The sequence below is a fragment of the Podarcis erhardii genome (genome assembly GCF_964252035.2).
Source record: "Podarcis erhardii genome assembly, chromosome: 2".
In the NCBI taxonomy this organism is placed as follows: Eukaryota; Metazoa; Chordata; class Lepidosauria; order Squamata; family Lacertidae; genus Podarcis; species Podarcis erhardii.
This window is the reverse complement of record NC_138498.1, coordinates 7377463-7397457: the sequence shown is the minus strand read 5'-3', so window position 1 is coordinate 7397457 and position 19995 is coordinate 7377463. Positions and strand designations below refer to the sequence as shown.

Below are 19995 nucleotides of genomic sequence, written 5' to 3'. Positions count from 1 at the left end.
CACCTGAACCAGAAAAAATGTATACAGTTCTCAGTTGGAGAACTAAGTCGTAAAATTCAGAAAAGTGAGAATTCGAAGGATTGTTTTATTTCCCTTCAGGTAGTTTCAGTTAGGTGGACTAACATGCAAACTCAAACTATTTTTTCTCCATCTGTATCAGTGACTCCTCTCCACAAACTGAAGTGAAAGGAAATCAGCAGAGAAGAAGAAGAAGAGGAGGAGTTTGGATTGGATATCCCGCCTTTCACTCCCCTTCAGGAGTCTCAAAGCAGCTAACATTCTCCTTTCCCTTCCTCCCCCACAACAAACACTCTGTGAGGTGAGTGGGGCTGAGAGACTTCAGAGAAGTGTGACTAGCCCAAGGTCACCCAGCAGCTGCATGTGGAGGAGCGGGGAAGCGAACCCGGTTCACCAGATTACAAGACTACTGCTCTTAACCACTACACCACACTGGCAGAGGTGACATGGGCTTAGGTATCCATGACTGTGCATAGCTAAATCAAAATCCATTCACTGGGCCTCCTCAAAGGAGCTGCAGTTCTGCTCCATCAAACATCCTCCTTCTAGTTTTCCCCTTTCTTCTCCAGGGAGAAAACGAAGAACCTAGTTTGTGAACATACTGCTACACAGCAAACAATAAAAATGTATTAAACGAGCCTCTATAAATAACAACCCACTGACAGTTCTTGCATTGAGTTCAACAGATGAAGATTTGAACAAGTTTACAATGAGTCAAGAAGGAAAATGGCAGTCCCTATAAACTTCAGTGCAAGCTTTTCATCAAAACATGTCCACATTTCTTGATTATTGGCTTTGGCTCAAGCTGCTGTGCTAACAAGCCTGTCAACCTGTGTTTAGAGAGTATTATCTTTCTAAAGAGCATCTGCTTCTCTTTATCCAAAGATTGCACATGATAGAGAATTCACCCCCTCTTTTGGCAACCTCTTCCTTACTTAATTACCACCATTGGTTCCTACTTCCAATGTTTGTTTGGAACTGCCAATGAACAACCAAGGAGAGATGTCTGATAGCATTATTATACAGCACCTAGAGGCTCCAAAGGAGATGATTGTCCTATTGAGCAATCTCTCGTACAGGCATAAAAGGAGCACAAGTTCAAAAACAGCTCCAGTTAAAGAGAGACACAAACTTGGAAGGAAATGGAGTACGTATAGAGACCAGGAGAAAGAAAAAGGAGACACCTCCAATTCCAGAGTTAATTAATCTCTGCTTTGTGAATCCAGTCTATGATCATTATCATACAGCTAGCTGATTTATAGAAGATAAAATTCAGATTTTCTGAGTTTCGAGCCAAAGAGTAGTGCATTCTGTGATGACTGAGCAGTGACATGCCCTTACTTAGGCAGTGTGACATTCTAACCCTTGCCCAAACTTGATGCATCACTGATCTGTTATGCTTTGGGTTTAACAGCCTTAATATATGGCCTGATTATGGCACAAAAAACTCTCCCCAAATGCTTCTCTGAATACACATAGCTGCCTTGTATGACTCAGGCTGCTGGCCTGTCTAGCCTGCTGGTAGTCGATCTACAAGGCTCTCCAGCGCTTCAGAGAAGGATGCTTTGAGTGTTGCCACCCAGTATGGCCGAGCAGTCTCTTTTCATACCAAACAGCCCTGTATTTCGAGGGGTGCCCAGGGAGATGCCCTCTTTCCATGTGGCCAATACTGGAAAAACAGGATGAGAAAAGGTGAGAAGATAAGTGGTCACCTTAATTTAAAGGCAAGCCACAAATGAATCCTCAAAGTGCCCTGGGTGGGAAACAACCCCATTTCAGTTGCATTTCCAGGGTCAAGGGACAGAAAAGGAAGCAGCATTGTTTCTTGGGAGTGTTTGAGGTTTCAGTCAGAGAGGAGATTCCACCTTTGAGGTTACAATCGGAAAGGAAGAATTTTCTGTTAGTAAGAGCTGCTAGACAGTGGAAGGGACTGCCTCAGAAGGTGCTGGGGTCTCTTTCATTGGAGGTTGTTAGGCAGAGGTTGGGTGGCCATCTGTCATGGATGCTTTAGTTGAGAATCCTGCATTTCAGGGGGTTGGACTAGCTAACTCCCAGGGTCTTCTTCCAACTCTAGAATTCTATGACAATTCACACAGTGCGGTGGCAAGCTGACAGTGGCAATGCTGGCTTCCCCAAGATTTTGTTTTCAATATTAAGGACTATCAAAAAGACCGGCAGAGAGGAAGTGAGAGAGAATTAAGAGCCTCGGATGTAAGATCTCCAGGCTGATTGTATATTGAGATTGATGGACATATGTTGGGGACTGAAACTGGGAAGGGAGTATGGGTGGAATAGAAATTGGAAACTCAAAGGGTACATAATTATAATTTGCTTTTGCTTTTTGTCTTGTTATCAGTATGAAAATTGGGAAATTCGTGGAAGGGAATTTTGGTCGACCTTAGAGAAATGTCTTAAGAATAAGTATTGATGTATAAGTTTGGACGAGAGTTAAGATTGGATAAAGTAAAAGTGTTTTTTAAAATGAACTAAATTAAATGAAAATAAGGTTGGAAGGATATATAGGAAAAATGATTAGATATAGAAGATTAAGCAAAAATGAACTGAGGAAATGGACGAAAGAGAGAAAGTAAAATAATAACATATTAAAATAAATTATTAAGTTAAAAAATAAGGTTGAAAGGACTTGCTGAAATAAAAATTTGAACTTGAATACAGAAATGGGAGGTGTGGGGAGGTCAAGAAAATAAGTAAAGGGAAGTTGTTATGCAAAGGATTTAAATTGTTGTGTTTTTTTTTAATGACTGCATTTTTTCTTTGTATTTTTGTGTTTTTTTTCTTTCTTTTTTATTTTTCTTTCCTGCTTTTTGTGTTGTATTGTGTATTATTTGTCCCCCCCATGTTTTCTTTGTAATCTTCAAAAAATTTGAATAAATATTATTTTTTAAAAAAAGACAGTGACAATGCTGCCCCAATGCATTTTGATGCTCTTGGCAAAGAACAAGAAGCCCCCCCCCACTCTCTGCTCCACATACAAAACCCAATAGGGCTACCACCTGAATCCCATTTCAATACTGGCAAAAGGGCAGGGCAGTCTGTTCCTGAGATCAGCAGCTTATCTTACAGACTACTTGACCTACATGTCTCTGGTCTACAGCAGCTCCCTGGTGCTCCCTGTTCTCCAGCACCTGCTACCTGAGGCAGCTCCCTCACTCTGTCTAATGGTAGGCTGGTCCCTGGCTGAAGACTTTCCTTTTGCTCAATTAAGTTTAAAAAGATAGACAGACACCCACCAGCCAATATGTCTCATAGTATGATTCCTCCCTCCACCTGAAAGGAATCATGCAACCTATTTCTTCTTCATTCAATTTTTAAAGCAGCAGAAGGGATAACAGTGAGATAACTGACAATGAATAGGGGTACAAAGTAAAAGGGAAAGTGATTTTGGAGCAGGGTGGGGAACTAACTGGGATTTTAATTAATTAAAAGAGATTTGGGTAATCTGGAAAAGGAAATTAACGGGAGAATTTATTTGGGGAGATTTAGCTGGAATGCTCCAACTACCTCACAATTGCACTCATTTCACATGCTAGCAAGGTTATGCTTAAAATTCTACAGGGAAGGCTCAAGCAGTATGTGGAATGAAAACTCCCAGAAGTGCAAGCTGAATTTAGAAGAGGCAGAGGAACCAGAGACCAAATTGCAAACATGGCTGGATTATGGAGAAAGCTAGAGAGTTCCAGAAAGAAATCTACTTCTGCTTCATTGACTATGCAAAAGACTTTGACTGTGTCGACCACAGCAAACTATGGCAAGTTCTTAAAGAAATGGGAGTGTCTGTTCACCTCATCTGTCTCATGAGAAATCTCTATGTGGGACAAAAAGCTACAGTTAGAACTATATATGGAACAACTGATTTGGTTCAAAGTTGGGAAAGGAGTACAGCAAGGCTGTATATTGTCTCCCTACTTATTTAACTTAAATGCAGAATTCATCATGCGAAAGGCTGGGCTGGATGAATCCCCAGCCGGAATTAACATTGCCTGAAGAAATATCAACAACCTCAGATATGCAGATGACACAACATTGATGGCAGAAAGTGAGGAGGAATTAAAGAACCTTTTAATGAGGGTGAAAGAGGAGAGTGCAAAATATGGTTTGAAGCTCAACATCAAAAAAATGAAGATCATGGCCACTGGGCCCATCACCTCCTGGCAAATAGAATGGGAAGAAATAGAGGCAGTGAGAGATTTTACTTTCTTGGGTTCCATGATCACTGCAGATGGTAACAGCAGCCACGAAATTAAAAGACACCTGCTTCTTGGGAGAAAAGCAATGACAAACCTAGACAGCATCTTAAAAAGCAGAGACATCACCTTGCCAACAAATGTCCGTATAGTTAAAGCTATGGTTTTCCCAGTAGTGATGTATGGAAGTGAGAGCTGGACCATAAAGAAGGCTGATCGCCAAAGAATGGATGCTTTTGAATTCTGGTGCTGGAGGAGACGCTTGAGAGTCCCATGGACTGCAAGAAGATCAAACCTATCCATTCCTAAGGAAATCAGCCCTGAGTGCTCACTGGAAGGACAGATCGTGAAGCTGAGACTCCAATACTTTGGCCACCTCATGAGAAGAGAAGACTCCCTGGAAAAGACCCTGATGTTGGGAAAGATGGAGGGCACAAGGAGAAGGGGACGACAGAGGATGAGATGGTTGGACAGTGTTCCCGAAGCTACCAGCATGAGTTTGACCAAACTGTGGGAGGCAGTGGAAGACAGAAGTGCCTGGTGTGCTCTGGTCCATGGGGTCACGAAGAGTGGGACATGACTAAATGACTAAACAACAACACAATTGGCTTACTTTCTCTGAAATGTAAGTAATTATTTGAAAATTTGCTATACTTATAACCCTGCTACTGTTACATGAGGCTGGCAGAATTTCACCAACCATTTTTTTCCTATGAAGCTGGACTATCTCATAGCATAGCTAGTGCCCAGCCCTATTACGACTGCAGAAGTGAAGTTGCTTGATGCCACACTGGAGACAGGAGAATTTTTTCAACACTGACATGCTGAGACTGGGCTTAAGTGCCAACCCCAAAGCGATTCTGCCTAGCAGTGTGATACTGCAATGTAGCTGAAGGGCATCATGTACAGTTTTGCTGGTGCAGCAGTGCTGAGCATTGGATTACAAAGTCATTTGTATCATGCCCATTTGGTGAGGGGGGGAGCAGTATTAGACTGAATAGTTTCTATGGTAATTTAAATGTCCAAAATGAGTTACAACTCTTTTATCTCCTACAACAACTCCTGGTGGCGGGCATACTCATTTTATACATGGCGAACAGAGATTGAGAAAGACTGGCTTGCCAAAATAACCCAGGGCTCATCCCTCCCACTTCCCGAAACTTAAAGAATTCCAGCCAGGCACTTTTGCATAAAGACGTATGGACTGGCTGATCTCAGATATAGCACACAAATCTTGATCACAAGAGGTGGAAAGTGGGCAGGGTGACTTCTCCAATCATGGAAATAGCTGTCCACTAAATCAGTGATTGGCTGGTTCTGCTGATTTGTTTCTGTTCTCCATGTGAGCACTTGTGTGCAAGAAATGATTACAGGAAGTGGTCTCCAGGGAAAGAGCTGCTACAATCTGAATTTAAGGACCCCAAACTACATGTTAGACAGAATGTGCATCTTCTTCCAGTGAGAGCTACAGCTACACATCTCTTTCCTCTTATACTGCTCGTAACATTTAAAGAAGATGCCTGACTCGATGGCGTCATGCTCAGTTTTCCTATCCACCCCCCTGCAAAAAAGGCAGCAGCTGATGAAGGGATGCTGTTGCATGGAATCTCTGAGCATCATCTATTGTGTTATACATTTTCTAAAGATTACAGCCAATCACCCTTTTCCAACATGGTTTCCTCCAGAAATTTTGGGTTACAACTCCCATCAGCCTTAGCCCCAAACACCTGGAGGGCACCAGGTTAACAAAAGTTGTAGTAGAGAGGCATGGGAGGAAAGACTTTGATTGGCAGCTGCCTTTCAGTCCTTATTAACATGTACTTTGACTTCCAGACCCACAAAAACAATGTGTGTTGCAGAGGATTCTGGTGAGGGTTGTACATGCAGGCTGGTGTCCAGACCTGCCCTGATGAGCTGTGATTGTACCCTAAAACATTTCCAGCACCCTCCCTTGTAGATTTATATTCCAGGGAAAGATCTGCGGTTGTGGGCAAGCTGCCTTTCAAGGACAGCTGTCAACCATTGTTCTTTTTTCATGGAGTAATCCCAGATACATCTCCATGGAACCAAAGACCAACACAATTTGACACCATTGAGGATGATCACTTTGGCTCCCAGTGTGCCTCCTGTTTCTTCAGGAATGAGTATAAAAATCCATATATGGTCAAAAAGCCAGATCAAAGTTCAGTTGCATTTGTCTCCAGTAACTCACACAACAGAGAACATGCCCGCACATTTATCCATTTGCATGTCATAAACACTGGGTGTAGTATTCATAACTGAGGAATAAACAGTGTCTCTTAAAATGAAATCACAGTGGTGCCAGTGTGTGTGTGTGTGTGTGTGTGTGATTTTTTTGGTTTTAAGATTGGCACTTGCTGCCTACATTAGACACTTCAGTGAAGCAATCCTTGAGGAGATTACCATCTGTTTACGGAACATGAGGGCTTTGCAGGAACCTGCCTTGGGTAGTTCAACTGTTTCACTTTGAAAACAACCTTCTGCCTTCTCTATGAGGTCTTAGTATACCACAGGAGAGAGGTGGTGGGGAGATAATTGTATGTTGCTGCAGTAACATTTCTTCTTCAGACTTCTAAAGGCTTTCATTCTGGTCAAATCTAAAGGACCTCTCCTGTGATCTATGAAAAGTACCCATGTGCTTTTCCCTGCTGAAAGTACCAAGGAAGATCACTTGGTGTTTTCCTAACTTCATAAGGCTATATGGCCTTATACCTATTGTACACCTTGAGCAGAATGTGCTGGAAGATAGAGGTGTTTGCATCAAAAGACCTTCTGCGCTTGCCAGTTCATTTCCATCCCCAGTTAAGGTCCTGGTTTGGGCCTTTAAAGCCTGAAACGGCATAGGTTTGAGTATCTGAAATACCATCTTCACCTCCATGAAGCTGCCCCTCAACAAGGATTGTCACAGGCCCTTCTGTTCCAGATGCTGTTGCCCTCTGACATTAGGCAAATCATGGCTAACAGAGAGAGAAGGTGCCTTCTGGGTGATAGCACCAATATTGTGGAACTCCTTTCCTAGGTACTTACTATATTTTGGCATCAGATAATGGCTGTTCCATACTCTCAAGTACTAGAACCTGGGAAACCAGATTCTACGTTCAGCCATGAAGGTTCTAAGGTGACCTTGGGCCAGCTATCAGCTGTTCGACTAACCTATCTCACAGGGCTGCTGTGAGGGGGGAGGGACCTATGTATGCCACCCTTGGGCTTCTTGGAGGAAAAATGGAATATACATGCAATAAATAAATATTAAGCATTTTGATTGAATGGTTTTTTGGGAGCTCATGGGTTTCATTCACCCACTGCCTTTGGTTTTTTTGCATTATTAGTGCATGGACTTTATTAATTTGCTGCTTCTGCTGTTTGTATCATGTTTGTAGTATTATAATTACAGTGGTACCTCTGGTTGCGAATGGGATCCATTCTGGAGCCCCGTTCGCAACATGAGCAGAACGCAACCCGCGTCTGCGCAGGTTGCGATTCACCACTTCTGCACATGCGCATGATGTCATTTTGAGTGTCTGCGCATGCGCGAGCAGTGAAACCCAGAAGTAACCCTTTCCAGTACTTCCGGGTCGCCACGGGACGCAACCTGAAAAGATTTAACCTGAAACGTCTTTAACCCGAGGTTTGACTGTATTATAGTCCTGAAGATTTTCTTAGGTGCCTAGAACAGTCTGCAGAAAAGCATGGTGAATGAATGAATGAATGAATGAAACCTTTTCTTAAATCCACTTCAGACAGTAGGGTGGTATGTAGGGGACATGTTTTTGAATGCTCCTCCCACCAACACAAATAAATAGCTCCCTCCATGAAGTAAACTAGGACATTATGAATATTCTCTAGGATTTGTTAGTTTATTACATGTTTGGAACTTTTAACTTTGGAATGCATTTGAGAACATGGCACCCCACCACATTCTGAAGTGGTGCAGTCTAGAATTCTGTTATCTTATATCTTCATGCCTCTTTTATTTCCAGTGGCAACAGTGAGGGATGAAGGGCTAGTTAGAGAGTAGGAAAGGATGACTGAATGGCAACTTTTGAGTCCTCTTTGCTCTTCTCTTCAAATTGTTCAGATGCTAATGGAGCAGCTGACAAGGTACAAACTATGAAGCTGAATCTATCCTGCTGACTGAAAACTTGTTTAATGGACATTACCTTCCCCAAGAACCCATAGTTGCATAGCTGCATGTTGGAGGGTATGTAGTTGCTGCAGCTCTGTGAATGGGATGGTTAGGATCTTTAACAGAATTCTCCTGAAACTACAATTCCCATAATTCCCTGGGAAGCTGCTCAACAGAGATCCCCAGAAGTGCATTTTTGTCACCCTAGGGGCCTTTCATGCGACTATTTTGAATGCACTAATAGACAGTTGTTATCATTCATCACATAACACCCAGTCATCTCCTTTTAAGGAAAATGGTGGTTGCATCACATTTCATCTCCGCTCTGACTGAAATTTTACTCCATGCAACATGAATCATATCCAAAACATATATTTAAAGGGGAAAACACAGCTCTCAGGATTCTTTGAAGGAAGCCATGGTATAAATGTGCTTTAAATGTGCATGTGATTCTGGTCACGTATTACATAATGCCTGCAACGTTACTTGTGAATAGTGAGTGACATAGCCACTCTCCCCATGTGTCTGAAGGTTTGTGACCTTTTGTTCTGTTTGCAAATATTCCCTCCCACCCCATGCTTCCTCTTCTGTACCATCCCACTGTGGGTGTGTTTATGTAGCTCTTTAAAAAATTGTGGGCCACTTTTAAGGCTATGGAGGGACTGGAGCAACCCCCCTATGAGGAAAGGTTATGATGACTGGGCCTTCCTTAGTTCTGGGAGGCAGGGCAGGGAAAAGGCAAGTAAAGGGGCACATTATCATAAAAATTACGGATGCTATGAAGGAAGTGGATAGAGAGAAGTCTATCACCCCTCTCTCATAACATTAGAAGCACGGGATCTGGTGAAGGTCAATGGTGGGAGCACAGGCAAAAGGAAATACTTTTGCACAGAGTTTATCGTTAAACAATGGAATCCACTGCTACATGATGTGTCAAAGGCTACCAGCTTTGACAGCTTCGGAAGAGGAATACAAGGAAATCAAAGGCATGGAGAAAAAGGCTATCAGTGGCTACTTATGTTGGCTATGTTCTACCTCAACTGAATACCAGTTGCCAGGGATCACAAGCAGGCAGGGTACTGTTGCACTCATGTTCTGCTTATGGGTCTCCCACAGGCCTCTGATTGGCTAATGTGAGAACAGATGCTAGACTAAATGAACCATCAGCCTGGACCAGCAGGGCTCTTGTTGATGCCTGGCCATTATCGCAAACCTAATTATATTCCTTTGAAGATATACGCTTTTAGTCTCCTAAGCTAGAGAACCTATTTGTTCTTATTTTATTTATTAAAAAACCTGTAAACGGCAACCATCCACCCCCCATAAACACACAGACCAAGGCTATCCCCACCTGTGACACCTTAGGACTGACAACTGCTGTTGGCTTTGGACTAGTAAGACTAGAAATAAAATCTTGGAAGTTATATTGTGTGGCATTAGATACTGATAGTCTTTGGACTGTGCCAGAGAGCTGTCCTGGTACCTGAAGCAGAGGACTGAAATTACAGCAATTGACAGCAACATACACAGGTGATAACTTGCCACCTTACAATGGTACCCTAAAGCTGCCACATGAAGCAGCCACCTAAAGCAGCTCTCTCACACTGTCTTGCACACTGGTCAATACAAAGAGAGGCGTCATCTTACCTTCCCATTCAAATAATAGTATACAATCTTACCTTTCCAATTAAGGCGGCGAATTGGTTATTGAGTGTCCTGATCTCATCTTTCTCCTTGGTCTTTATCTCCTGCAAGGAGGGATCTATATCCAGGTGTAGCGGTGTCAGAAGCCGTTTGTTGACCGAAACCTTTGGGTAAGAGCAGCGGCTGTGTCCGGTGAGGCTCGAAGAGCTGAAGTTGTTCCTGCTGGTGCTCACCCCCATGGTGGGGCTGCTGCAGGCCCCATACCTTGAAGAAGGGGAGCAAGAACGCTCTCTCCGCATGCTAAAAGAGCCTCCTGGCGAAGCGAAAGAGCTGCTGTTGCTACGGCTCCGGAAGTCCCTCGAGTGGCTAGTCATTGCGGCTACAAGGAGGCCGGATGAAGCAGTAGGTACTACTGAGAAAGAGAAGAAGCACACCAGGGAGCAGAGCAGATTTCAATTCCTGTCTGCGCTGAGCTCAGTTTAGCTAATGAATTACAAACACCTGTTCTGCTATGTTCATAAAGTAAGGAGGGTGTGACTGTTGATGTAATCCAGATCAACCTGTTGGCTTTCTCTCTCCCCCTCCCTTCCTCCTTCCCGCCTGCCTTTTGTAGTTTTGTTTGTGAGGTGAGCGCACATGCACAGGCACTTGTAGTTGAAAAAGGAAAAGAAAAAAAAACTCAAAGCAAAAATTACTCACTTTGCAACCATCTAGATGCACACACAGTGAGGGTGGAGAGGCTTCCTCGGTCTTAAATGGAAAAAGAGAGTTTTGGAAGGTTGACTGAAAGATCACACAAGAGCAACTGGCCGAGAGTAGAACATGCCAGGATGTTTTCTCAATTATGACCCAAATCCCGAGTGAATCAAAAGAAACATGTGGTAAAACTATACACTGATTAAGGAGTGATTTAGTATTTCCAGTTCATTCCTTTTCAGGCTGTTTGAATGCTAAGAGATAATCACAAGGCCTTCTATCTCCTTTTGTCTAGTAGGTAAAACAAGGCGGTTGTGATTTCATTTAAAATGCAGCAAAGTGAAAAGTAAAGAATCATCCAAGGGTATGGGTACTAACCAGTGCTTTTTCCCCCCGGGGGGGGGGGGCGCAGGGTTATGCATACCCCTAAACATTTTGTGAATCTAAGTTTTCTTCATTGAGGGGCAGTATTTTATTATGAGTAGGAAAATGAGAGTACCCCTAAACATTTTTTTAAGGGGGGAAAAGCACCAGTACTAGCACACAGCCACAAGCCAACATACACTAGGAGTGTTTGCAAATGCCAGTATAAGCTGGCCTGAGTCGCACCTCTTGGACTAATGTGCAGATTTTGCACTTTTCCAAATATTGTGATGCATTTATGGCTCAATTACAGTGTCAAAGGGCATTTTAAAAAATAGTAATATGAGAAATATAGATTAGATATAGATATATAGATATAAAATGCACATAGCAAAATGCAAAGGCAAACCAAGAGTACATATTCTATGTAATTCTTTGGCTTGTGTGGCGCACTTGCCACAATTAGAAGGTGCTGATTTTTCTGGATGAAGATGCCATTTCCATCTCATGCATGTGATTTCAGCGGCCACAATCTGGCGCACCTCTATGCCCACATCTCTTCCTGTTGAAATTAGGCGGTTTAAGTGGGTCTAACTCTGCACTGAGTTTGTGACCATAAGCAATTAAGTCATATCCTCCAACTAATGAAAGTAGGAACACCCGGTGCTATTTTTCTAGAAAAAGAGGTGCTGGAACTCACCAAGAACTCTTGTTCTCTTATAATGGCACCCACCTGAGAGGGGCCAGAATTGAGTTTCTGTGAGTTCCAGATGAAAAAAAAAAAAAAGCCCTGGGGAAATCCTATTCCATACCCTCCAACTTTTCTCAGGTGAAAATAGGGGAAAGTGGGATATTCTGGGATTAAAACAGAAACCAGGACAGCTTCTGTAAATCCAGCATTGTCCCTGGAAAATAGAGACACTTGGAGGGTCTGTTAAATGCTTGAAGATTATTAAGGGGGACAGTCAATTACATGAAGGGTAGGCCTAACCAGAGCTACACTTTGTTGGAGAAGCTAATCTCGTTCCGTCTAGCCCTTTGTAGTATAAGAAGTATATGTAATTATCTGTTTACATTCACTTCACTGCTGTGGTATTTAAGGGGAAATGTCTGCCAACACTTATGAAGTGGCTAGGAAATATTTAAGAGGAAAACAACTATTAGGCGTATTGCTGAGGAGGAGTGTGAACTGGTTCCTCAGTTGGACTGGCCTCACTTTGGGATGTTCCAAATTAGTTTGGTAAATTCTTATGACACAGGACAAATATTATTTGCACTGCTTATTCCTCTGGGCACTGCCATTCCAGCCATTTATTTCATATTTGCAGTGTTTTAGGCATTTGTTTTTGTGTATCATCACAACATCCTGCTGGAATTGAACATATCCCAGTGCCCCCCACCCAGGCCTAGCATTACATGAGTTTCCCCTAAAGTGGGAAGAAAGTATAGTAATGACCAGTATGGTCACAAAATTTGGCTGTTTCAAATCTGGTTCAAAGCAAAACTCATCAGTAAGGTTGGCGATTCGAATCCCCGTGACGGGGTGAGCTCCTGTTGCTCGGTCCCTGCTCCTGCCAACCTAGAAGCTCGAAAGCACGTCAAAGTGCAAGTAGATAAATAGGTACCGCTCCGGCGGGAAGGTAAACAGCGTTTCCGTGCGTTGCTCTGGTTCGCCAGAAGCGGCTTAGTCATGCTGGCCACATGACCCGGAAGCTGTACGCCGGCTCCCTCAGCCAATAAATTGAGATGAGTGCCACAACCCCAGAGTCATCCGCGACTGGACCTAACGGTCAGGGGTCCCTTTACCTTTATGTGATGCTTCTCGGCAGTGTGGCTTACTATCATGCCTCCTGTGCCCCAGTTTGGTTCATCACCATTTTATTTTCACGGGCAACCATAGCAAGTTGCCTTTTTTGCTTTCACTTTAGCCCAAGGATCACTGAAAATACTGCTGCAAGCAGTGATCAAGGAGTTTCATCATGGGGACAATAAGAGAGCTTTGATTTCTTTGTTATGGCGGGGGGAATGACAAAAAAGTAGGCACATAAGTATTTGATTGTTTTGAGCATCAAGAGATGTCTACAGAAGGGCACAATCCAGCTTGATCCTCAGTTACCATACATATAGAGCAGGGGTCAGCAAACTTTTTCAGCAGGGGGACGGTCCTCTGCCCCTTAGACCTTGTGGGGGCCAGACTATATTTTGAAAAAAGAAGAAGAAAAAGAACGAATTCCTTTGCCCCACAAATAACCCAGAGATGCATTTGAAATAAAATGACACATTCTACTCATGTAAAACCAGCTGATTCCCAGACCATCTGTGGGCCGGATTTAGAAGGCGATTGGGCCAGATCTGGCCCTCAGGCCTTAGTTTGCCTACCCATGATATATAGAGAGAGTGTGTGAGAGAGTGCAGGTCTCCTGCAAGACTAAAAAGCCAGTGGCGTAGCGTGGGGGGTGCAGGGGGGGCCGGCAGCACCGGGCGCAACATCTGGGGGGCTTTCTCCAGAGCCCGCTTTGAGACAATGCCCTCAGCAGTGCTGTACGGCAAATTTACGCGGGTACCAATGCATGCGCGTCTCTGCCCCTGTATGTCTAATAAGGTAGAATCTGTCACTCACATCCTTCTATTTTGCGTATTCTATAGTGAAGAACGAGCTCAACTTATTTTGCCGCTTTTATAAAAATTTATACCCCTTCAACATTATTTGGAATCCTCTTGATGCTGTTGTTGATTTCCTTTTGTATGATCTTGTGGTGTTCTGTGTCACTGGCTTTTGCCGCAATAAAACTTGACTTGACATCTGGGGGGGCACGCTCGTTGCCTCCGGAGTCGCCGAAGAGCCTCGGGCGCAGGCTGTAGCAGAGCCCCATGTCTCGCGGAACCAACGAGCTGTGCGCGCATCCGGGCTGAAGGCGTCTGGCAGGCAGCGGCTCTCAGCGCTCGCCGCGGTCCCCGCGCGTCAGGGCCACGGAGGGCGCGCCAGGCAGCCCCTCCTCACAGCCCCGCTGCCGCTGCTGCTGCAGCTGCTGGACCATGTTGCATTTTCCTCGCCTCTCTGCCCTCCTCCTCCGGGCAAGTGGCGTCGTTTGGGCGGCAGCGCCAGCAGCAACTCGCCTCAGATCACCTGACACGGACCCGCCGCGGCTGCCGTGGCTACCCTACCGTAAATACCCCAGCCCAGGCAGCAGCAAGAAGAAGCTGGCAGTGGCGGCAGGTTAGGGGTTAGGGGCGCAAATTACTTGCCTTGCCCTGGGTGCTGACAACCCACGCTACGCCGCTGTAAAAAGCCAAACCTATCAGATTTCAGTGCTGCTGCCCTAACCTTTGTTGATTGCATTGGAAAAGTATGCAAACCCTCACAGTTACCAAAGCTTCTTTTAAAAATTCTTACTAGCAAGCCAGGTCTCCCACACAACTGAAAAACCAATCTTAATGGTTTACGATTTTATTGCCTTTTCTACTATGACACAACAACAACAACAACAACAACAACAACAACAACAACAACAACAACGGTAGTATCCAACTAGCACATCCTATCAGTGCAAGGATTTCCATTTGTACAACAGAACTTGCCCTGTTTTCTTCTCCTGCCCCACACCCTCCCCACATCTACTCTGGAAGCTTGGGAGAACCCTGGGAAGAGATTTAGGGAGCTCATTGGGGGAGGTGGGTTAGTTCCATTGTGCAAGCAGAAATCCTTGCGCTGACAGAACAGGGTGCTCGCACTACTTTGAATACAACCCTCAAGTGAAGTTCTGCAAGAGTTATTGTACAGCCAACCTGTACAACAGATCGTAGATGTATGTCAGCTTTTTTTAAGGAGCACAAGCCCTGTTGCACTATGAAAACAAAATTTCAGGTGCTGTCATCCCACCATCCACAGGCGCTGCAGGAATTAGACATGTGGACAGATGGTGGCAATTGCACAACACTACATTTTCTGTGGGTGTACAATTCCAAAACTCCTGCTACACTTTGTGATTTCTGTGCATGTTCAGTAAGGTGAAGCAGGTGGAGAAACAGAATGGTCTTTGCATATACAAAGTAAGCACATTTCAGTCATTTACCACCCAGTGGTCTGAATGGGATACAGAGGATGTTAATCCTTAGGGCCAAATTCAACTAATGGGTCATTGTGGTGGAAGCCAGCACAAGGACTTCCAATAGCACAGCCAGGCTCCCCACCCCACTCTTCCCCCATGGCTTTCACATATTTCCCCAAACTAACTTGGGATGGGTGTCTGGAGAACCAACAGAACTGCTTGCAGGGAGAGGAAAGGGGCATTCATTCCTTCTGGCAAGTGGAAATTCTTGTGCTGGTGATTCCACCATAGCACCACGTTGAATTCCTCCCATAAAATTCAGAAGTGTGTGGAAGCTTCTCCCCCTATCCCAGATTCTGATTAAAGCAGAATGAGAAGGAAAAGAAATTGGCATAACACTTCCCTGTGAAAACGCCCTTTCAAAACTGGGCACATTATTTTATTTTATTTTGTCTTGCCAGTTTGAACTTGCAGAGAAAGGAGGGGATTATCTCTCTTTTTGCAAAACTATGGCCCAAAGCTGTCTTGAACCAATTATAATTAATACTTATTGTAAAGATCTGACTGAAGTTTGGCAGACTGATAGCTTTCCAGAGGCAAGCATGGTTAGCCATTTGTGGCTTGCACCAGCAGAAGTCCTGCAAAGCAGCATGAAACAAGGTCAGTAGGCCAAAGTGGCCAGGCCTCTTGTCCCATAATGGGTCCTTCAAACTGATAGCTCCAACAAGATGTTAATAAACAATATTGATTTTTAGTTTTCCCTCAAGAAAAACCCACTGCCCCTCCAGCTCACAAGGAGACCCTCCCTGGAGTTTGAAGAGGATGTCCTCTTTGGGCTCTGGGAAGGGTCTCTTCGTGAGCCTGAGGATTCCCCACTTACGCCCATTTCACTAATCTGTGTGGGTTCCTGGAACATAACACCCGTGCAAGTGGGGAGTCACCAGTATTGAGCTGCTAGTAGAGCCTGCCGAACCATGAGGTGGGGTGAGGCACCCGCTTCAGGCAGTAGAAGTGCAAGAGGTGGTGCCCAGCCTGATCCACTACTTCCAAGAGGGTGGCATTCCAATGAGTGGCAATGCCTTGCAGAATGCCCTGGCTCTCATGCAAGAACTGGGATATTCCAGCAGTGGCAGAAGGGGGTGGTGGATCGTGGTGGTGCAGGGGCAGGAGGCAGCATGTTCCTGTTTCGCCTCAGGTGGCAAAACAGGATGAGCTACCCCTGGGGGCTAGGCTGGCTGGAGGTGGGTGAGAATGCCACTGTTGCCTCCTTCATTCCGTTCTATGAGTCTGCGCCTTTTGGGATTTTTCTTCTTAGTCTAAATCTCTCCATTTCTCCTCTCAGTTCCCTCACTCCAAAATTCTCGTTCTTCTTTAGTTTCTCCTCTGGGCAGAAGGGGCTTTCTGTAGGGAACCAACATGGGGTAAATTTACTCCTTTCCAACTTCTACAACAAATCTTTCAAGTCCCCATTACCTCCTTTGCCTCTAATCCAATCTTTCTTCAATGCGTGACCCTCATACGTGAGTTTTCGCTTTGACTCTTGCTTTGTGGAGCATTAAAAATACTCTTCATTCCTCTCGTTATTTTGAAATGTTCTCATGATGCTCTTCTCATTCCATTCCTGGCCATAATGATCAGGGCAAGGTTTGTTACCCTCAGCATATAATATTGAGATAGGAATGAAGTTAGGCTTTTCATTATTGGATCCTTGTAGGGTGACCAAGATGACTCCCATAGGCCTTTTCTCAACTTGCTCCATTTTCATAAGCTTCATTGTTGCAGCCAATACTCTATACTTTTCGATCTTATGCGTTCTATTTCCCACACTTTGTATAATTCCTTCTGAAATTTCACAGATGAAAATCACACTTGTAACATGCCTATTTTCACACTGGATCACTACCAGAATTTTCACCTCACAACTGCTTACGGATTGTTGAAGGTCTTTGCTGGCAGCTGTAAATCAACCACCTGCATTGATTTTAAAAGCAAACGGGGCGTTTTGTTAAAGATATGATAGAAAACACACAGTTGTCCTACAAAATGGTATCAGCAGTTCAAAACAAATCTTACCAGATGCAGCATATGAAAAGGTAGGCGCTGTACTATGTGTGTTTGTGTTCATATCATAGGGTTGGAAGGGAACCTGAGGATCACCTAATCCAGGCATAGGTAAACTCCGGCCCTCCAGATGTTTAGGACTACAATTCCCATCATCCCTAGCTAACAGTGTTCAGGGATGATGGGAATTGTAGTCCCAAACATCTGGAGGGCCGGAGTTTGCCTATGCCTGATCTAATCTAACTCTCTGCAGTGCAGGAATATGCAGCTGTCCCATATGGGGACTGAACTTGCAAACTTGGCATTATCCGCACCATGACCAAACCAAGAGAGCTGCATATGTGTGCTTTTACATGCAAGTGTCCTACAACAGGAGTTACCAGCCTCTTTGGACCATTGGGCACATTTGGGATTTTGAGAGAGGGCTGAGGGTATCATAAAATGGGTGCTATTTCACTGGTTGAACTGAACATAATCATAATCATAATCATAATCATAATCATAAATTATTATTTATATCCCACCCATCTGGCTGGGTTTTCCCAGCCACTCTGGGTGGCTCCCAGTAGAATAGTAAAAACACGATAAAACATCAAACATTAAAAATATTGGGGCTACCCTTGGTAAGTAGGCACAATGGGAGCAATCCTTTGTGGGTCCATACTCCCAAGAAGTCTCTGTTTTTAAATTTTAATTCATTCATTCAGATTGCTCCAGATATACTGTATGCATGATTTTCTGCAACATTTCCTCTTCCGTTTCCCTTGAGTTTCTTTCAAGCCTTCCCATTCTCTCTTCAAGGCTGGGCTGTACTTAAAATTTCAGAAAATGTTTTATGGCAGGAAGATATTGACTCATACCTTATGGCAAACCTAGCCTGTCCTATAACTTCTCAAGGTGTTTTGTGGTAGGGGGAAAGGCAGGGCAATATGTTAGAGACATGGAATTTCCTGTTTTGTTTTGTTTTTAATTGTTTTCAGCCCTGATGCTTTGGGAGTGATAACTTCTTAAAAGGGTGTTTCCCCACCTTTCCTGTTTACACCGCCACCCCTATCTATCTGTGTCAGATATCCAGTGCAATTTGCAAAGGCATGAATGTCCTAGCCCTAATTGGCGACATTTGGTAAAAGGATGGAAGAGTCAGAAGCCAGGAAGGAAAACTGGCATAGCGTCATTGTGTGTGGAAATCTGGAACTACCATCTAAAACAACCAGGGAACCTAAGTGCCCTGACTGCAGTGGAGCTGTCTCAGAACTATTGTGCAATGTGTATGTGCATCTCAATATGATTTATATACTGCTTTTCAACCACAGTGGTTCTCAAAGCAGTTCACAATAATATTTATAGCTGGATCATATTTCCCTCTCAATAACAGATTTGGAATGCACTGCAATTCACAAAGATCAATTTCTTCAAATACCCCTCAGTGCAACCGAGATAACATGGTTAATGTTAACATGGTTAACATGGGGAAGAAATTCATTTTTGTTTGAATTTAAAAGAGAAAATATTTTAATTCACACTTCTGAGATCGATACATGAACCAAAATGCATCTGTCCTTCAAAATCCTTCCTTCTCTGAATTCTGCTATGTGGTTCTTAAACTAAAACAAAACATGCAGGTATTATGAGAAAGGTGTGCATTAAACTGCAGTGGAAATAACATGCAAAAATGCATTATTTTATGAATGTGAATAGACTGATAAGATTCAATATTTCATCCCGGTCTAATTAATGTCATTATTGCTTTCCAATTTCTTTGGGAGATTATATGGGCTAAACTACCACAAACAAGCTGAAATCCTCCTAGAATATGAAACTTGTCACCAAAGGCAGCCAATCCTCTATTTAAAGATACTGTACCATATTTTTCGCTCTATAAGACGCACCAGTCCACAAGACGCACCTCGTTTTTGGAGGAGGAAAACAATAAAAAAAAATATCTGAATCTCAGAAGCCAGAACAGCAAGAAGGATTGCTGTGCAGTGAAAGCAGCAATCCTTCTTGCTGTTCTGGCTTCTGGGATAGCTGCGCAGCCTGCATTCGCTCCATAAGACGCACACACATTTCCCCTTACTTTTTAGGAGGGAAAAAGTGAGTCTTATAGAGCAAAAAATACGGTAATTTTCTCACATTCTTGTGCTCCATTATTGGATTCTATTGCTGGTGGCAGGTTTCACATTCCGGGAGGATTTCAACTTGTTTGGAGATATTTCTGGTAAACACACAGAGGAAGCCACTAGTTTCTTCAGTTAGGTCCAACAGATCAATAATTATTTCTCGGCATCAACTCAACATTGGAAAATTCTAACTCGTGATGTATCAGACCTAGGCATAACAAAATAAGATGGGAGAGTCCAATCAATGCTTTGAAACCAGTAAGATATCCTCTTGGTAGTATATATGATGGTTTAGAGATCTTTAACAACACAAGCCTAAAAGGTTTACAAGCAAAAATAAAGAAGGTGATTTAAAGTCAGCTACAAGCCAAGTGCAAGTGACTAATAATTAGCTCGTGGGCTGCATGTGTGATAAGGATTATATAATATATAATTTTTATTTGTTTTTGCACATTCTTCTAAACATAACATCCCATCTTATACAATATAACAAATCTTTGGCTATCACAGCTCTGGACTTCCATCAAGCTCGACTAATGGTTTTCTAACTTTCTTTCTGATTTTGCATTTTATTTTAATAGTTATTGCTATAAAATCCCAATCCTAAATAAACTCCTTCTTAGTCCTTTTTCGCAACAATTCATGTAGTTCTTCTTACAAAACTTCTTGCAAGAAGTGTGATAAGGATTTTC

The 19995-nt window shown here is 43.4% G+C and overlaps 1 protein-coding gene across 1 annotated transcript in view; it reads right to left on the bottom strand.

Moving 5' to 3' along the window:
• LOC309331770 (uncharacterized protein) overlaps positions 1-11046 on the bottom strand; it is a 54799-nt gene extending 43753 nt beyond the window's left edge. Inside the window, exon 1 of the mRNA XM_081844285.1 lies at positions 10050-11046. Coding sequence (XP_081700411.1) covers positions 10050-10388 — 339 coding nt within the window. The 5' untranslated portion in view covers positions 10389-11046. The remainder of the gene's footprint in view (positions 1-10049) is intronic.
• Between the last annotated feature and the right edge of the window lie 8949 nt (positions 11047-19995).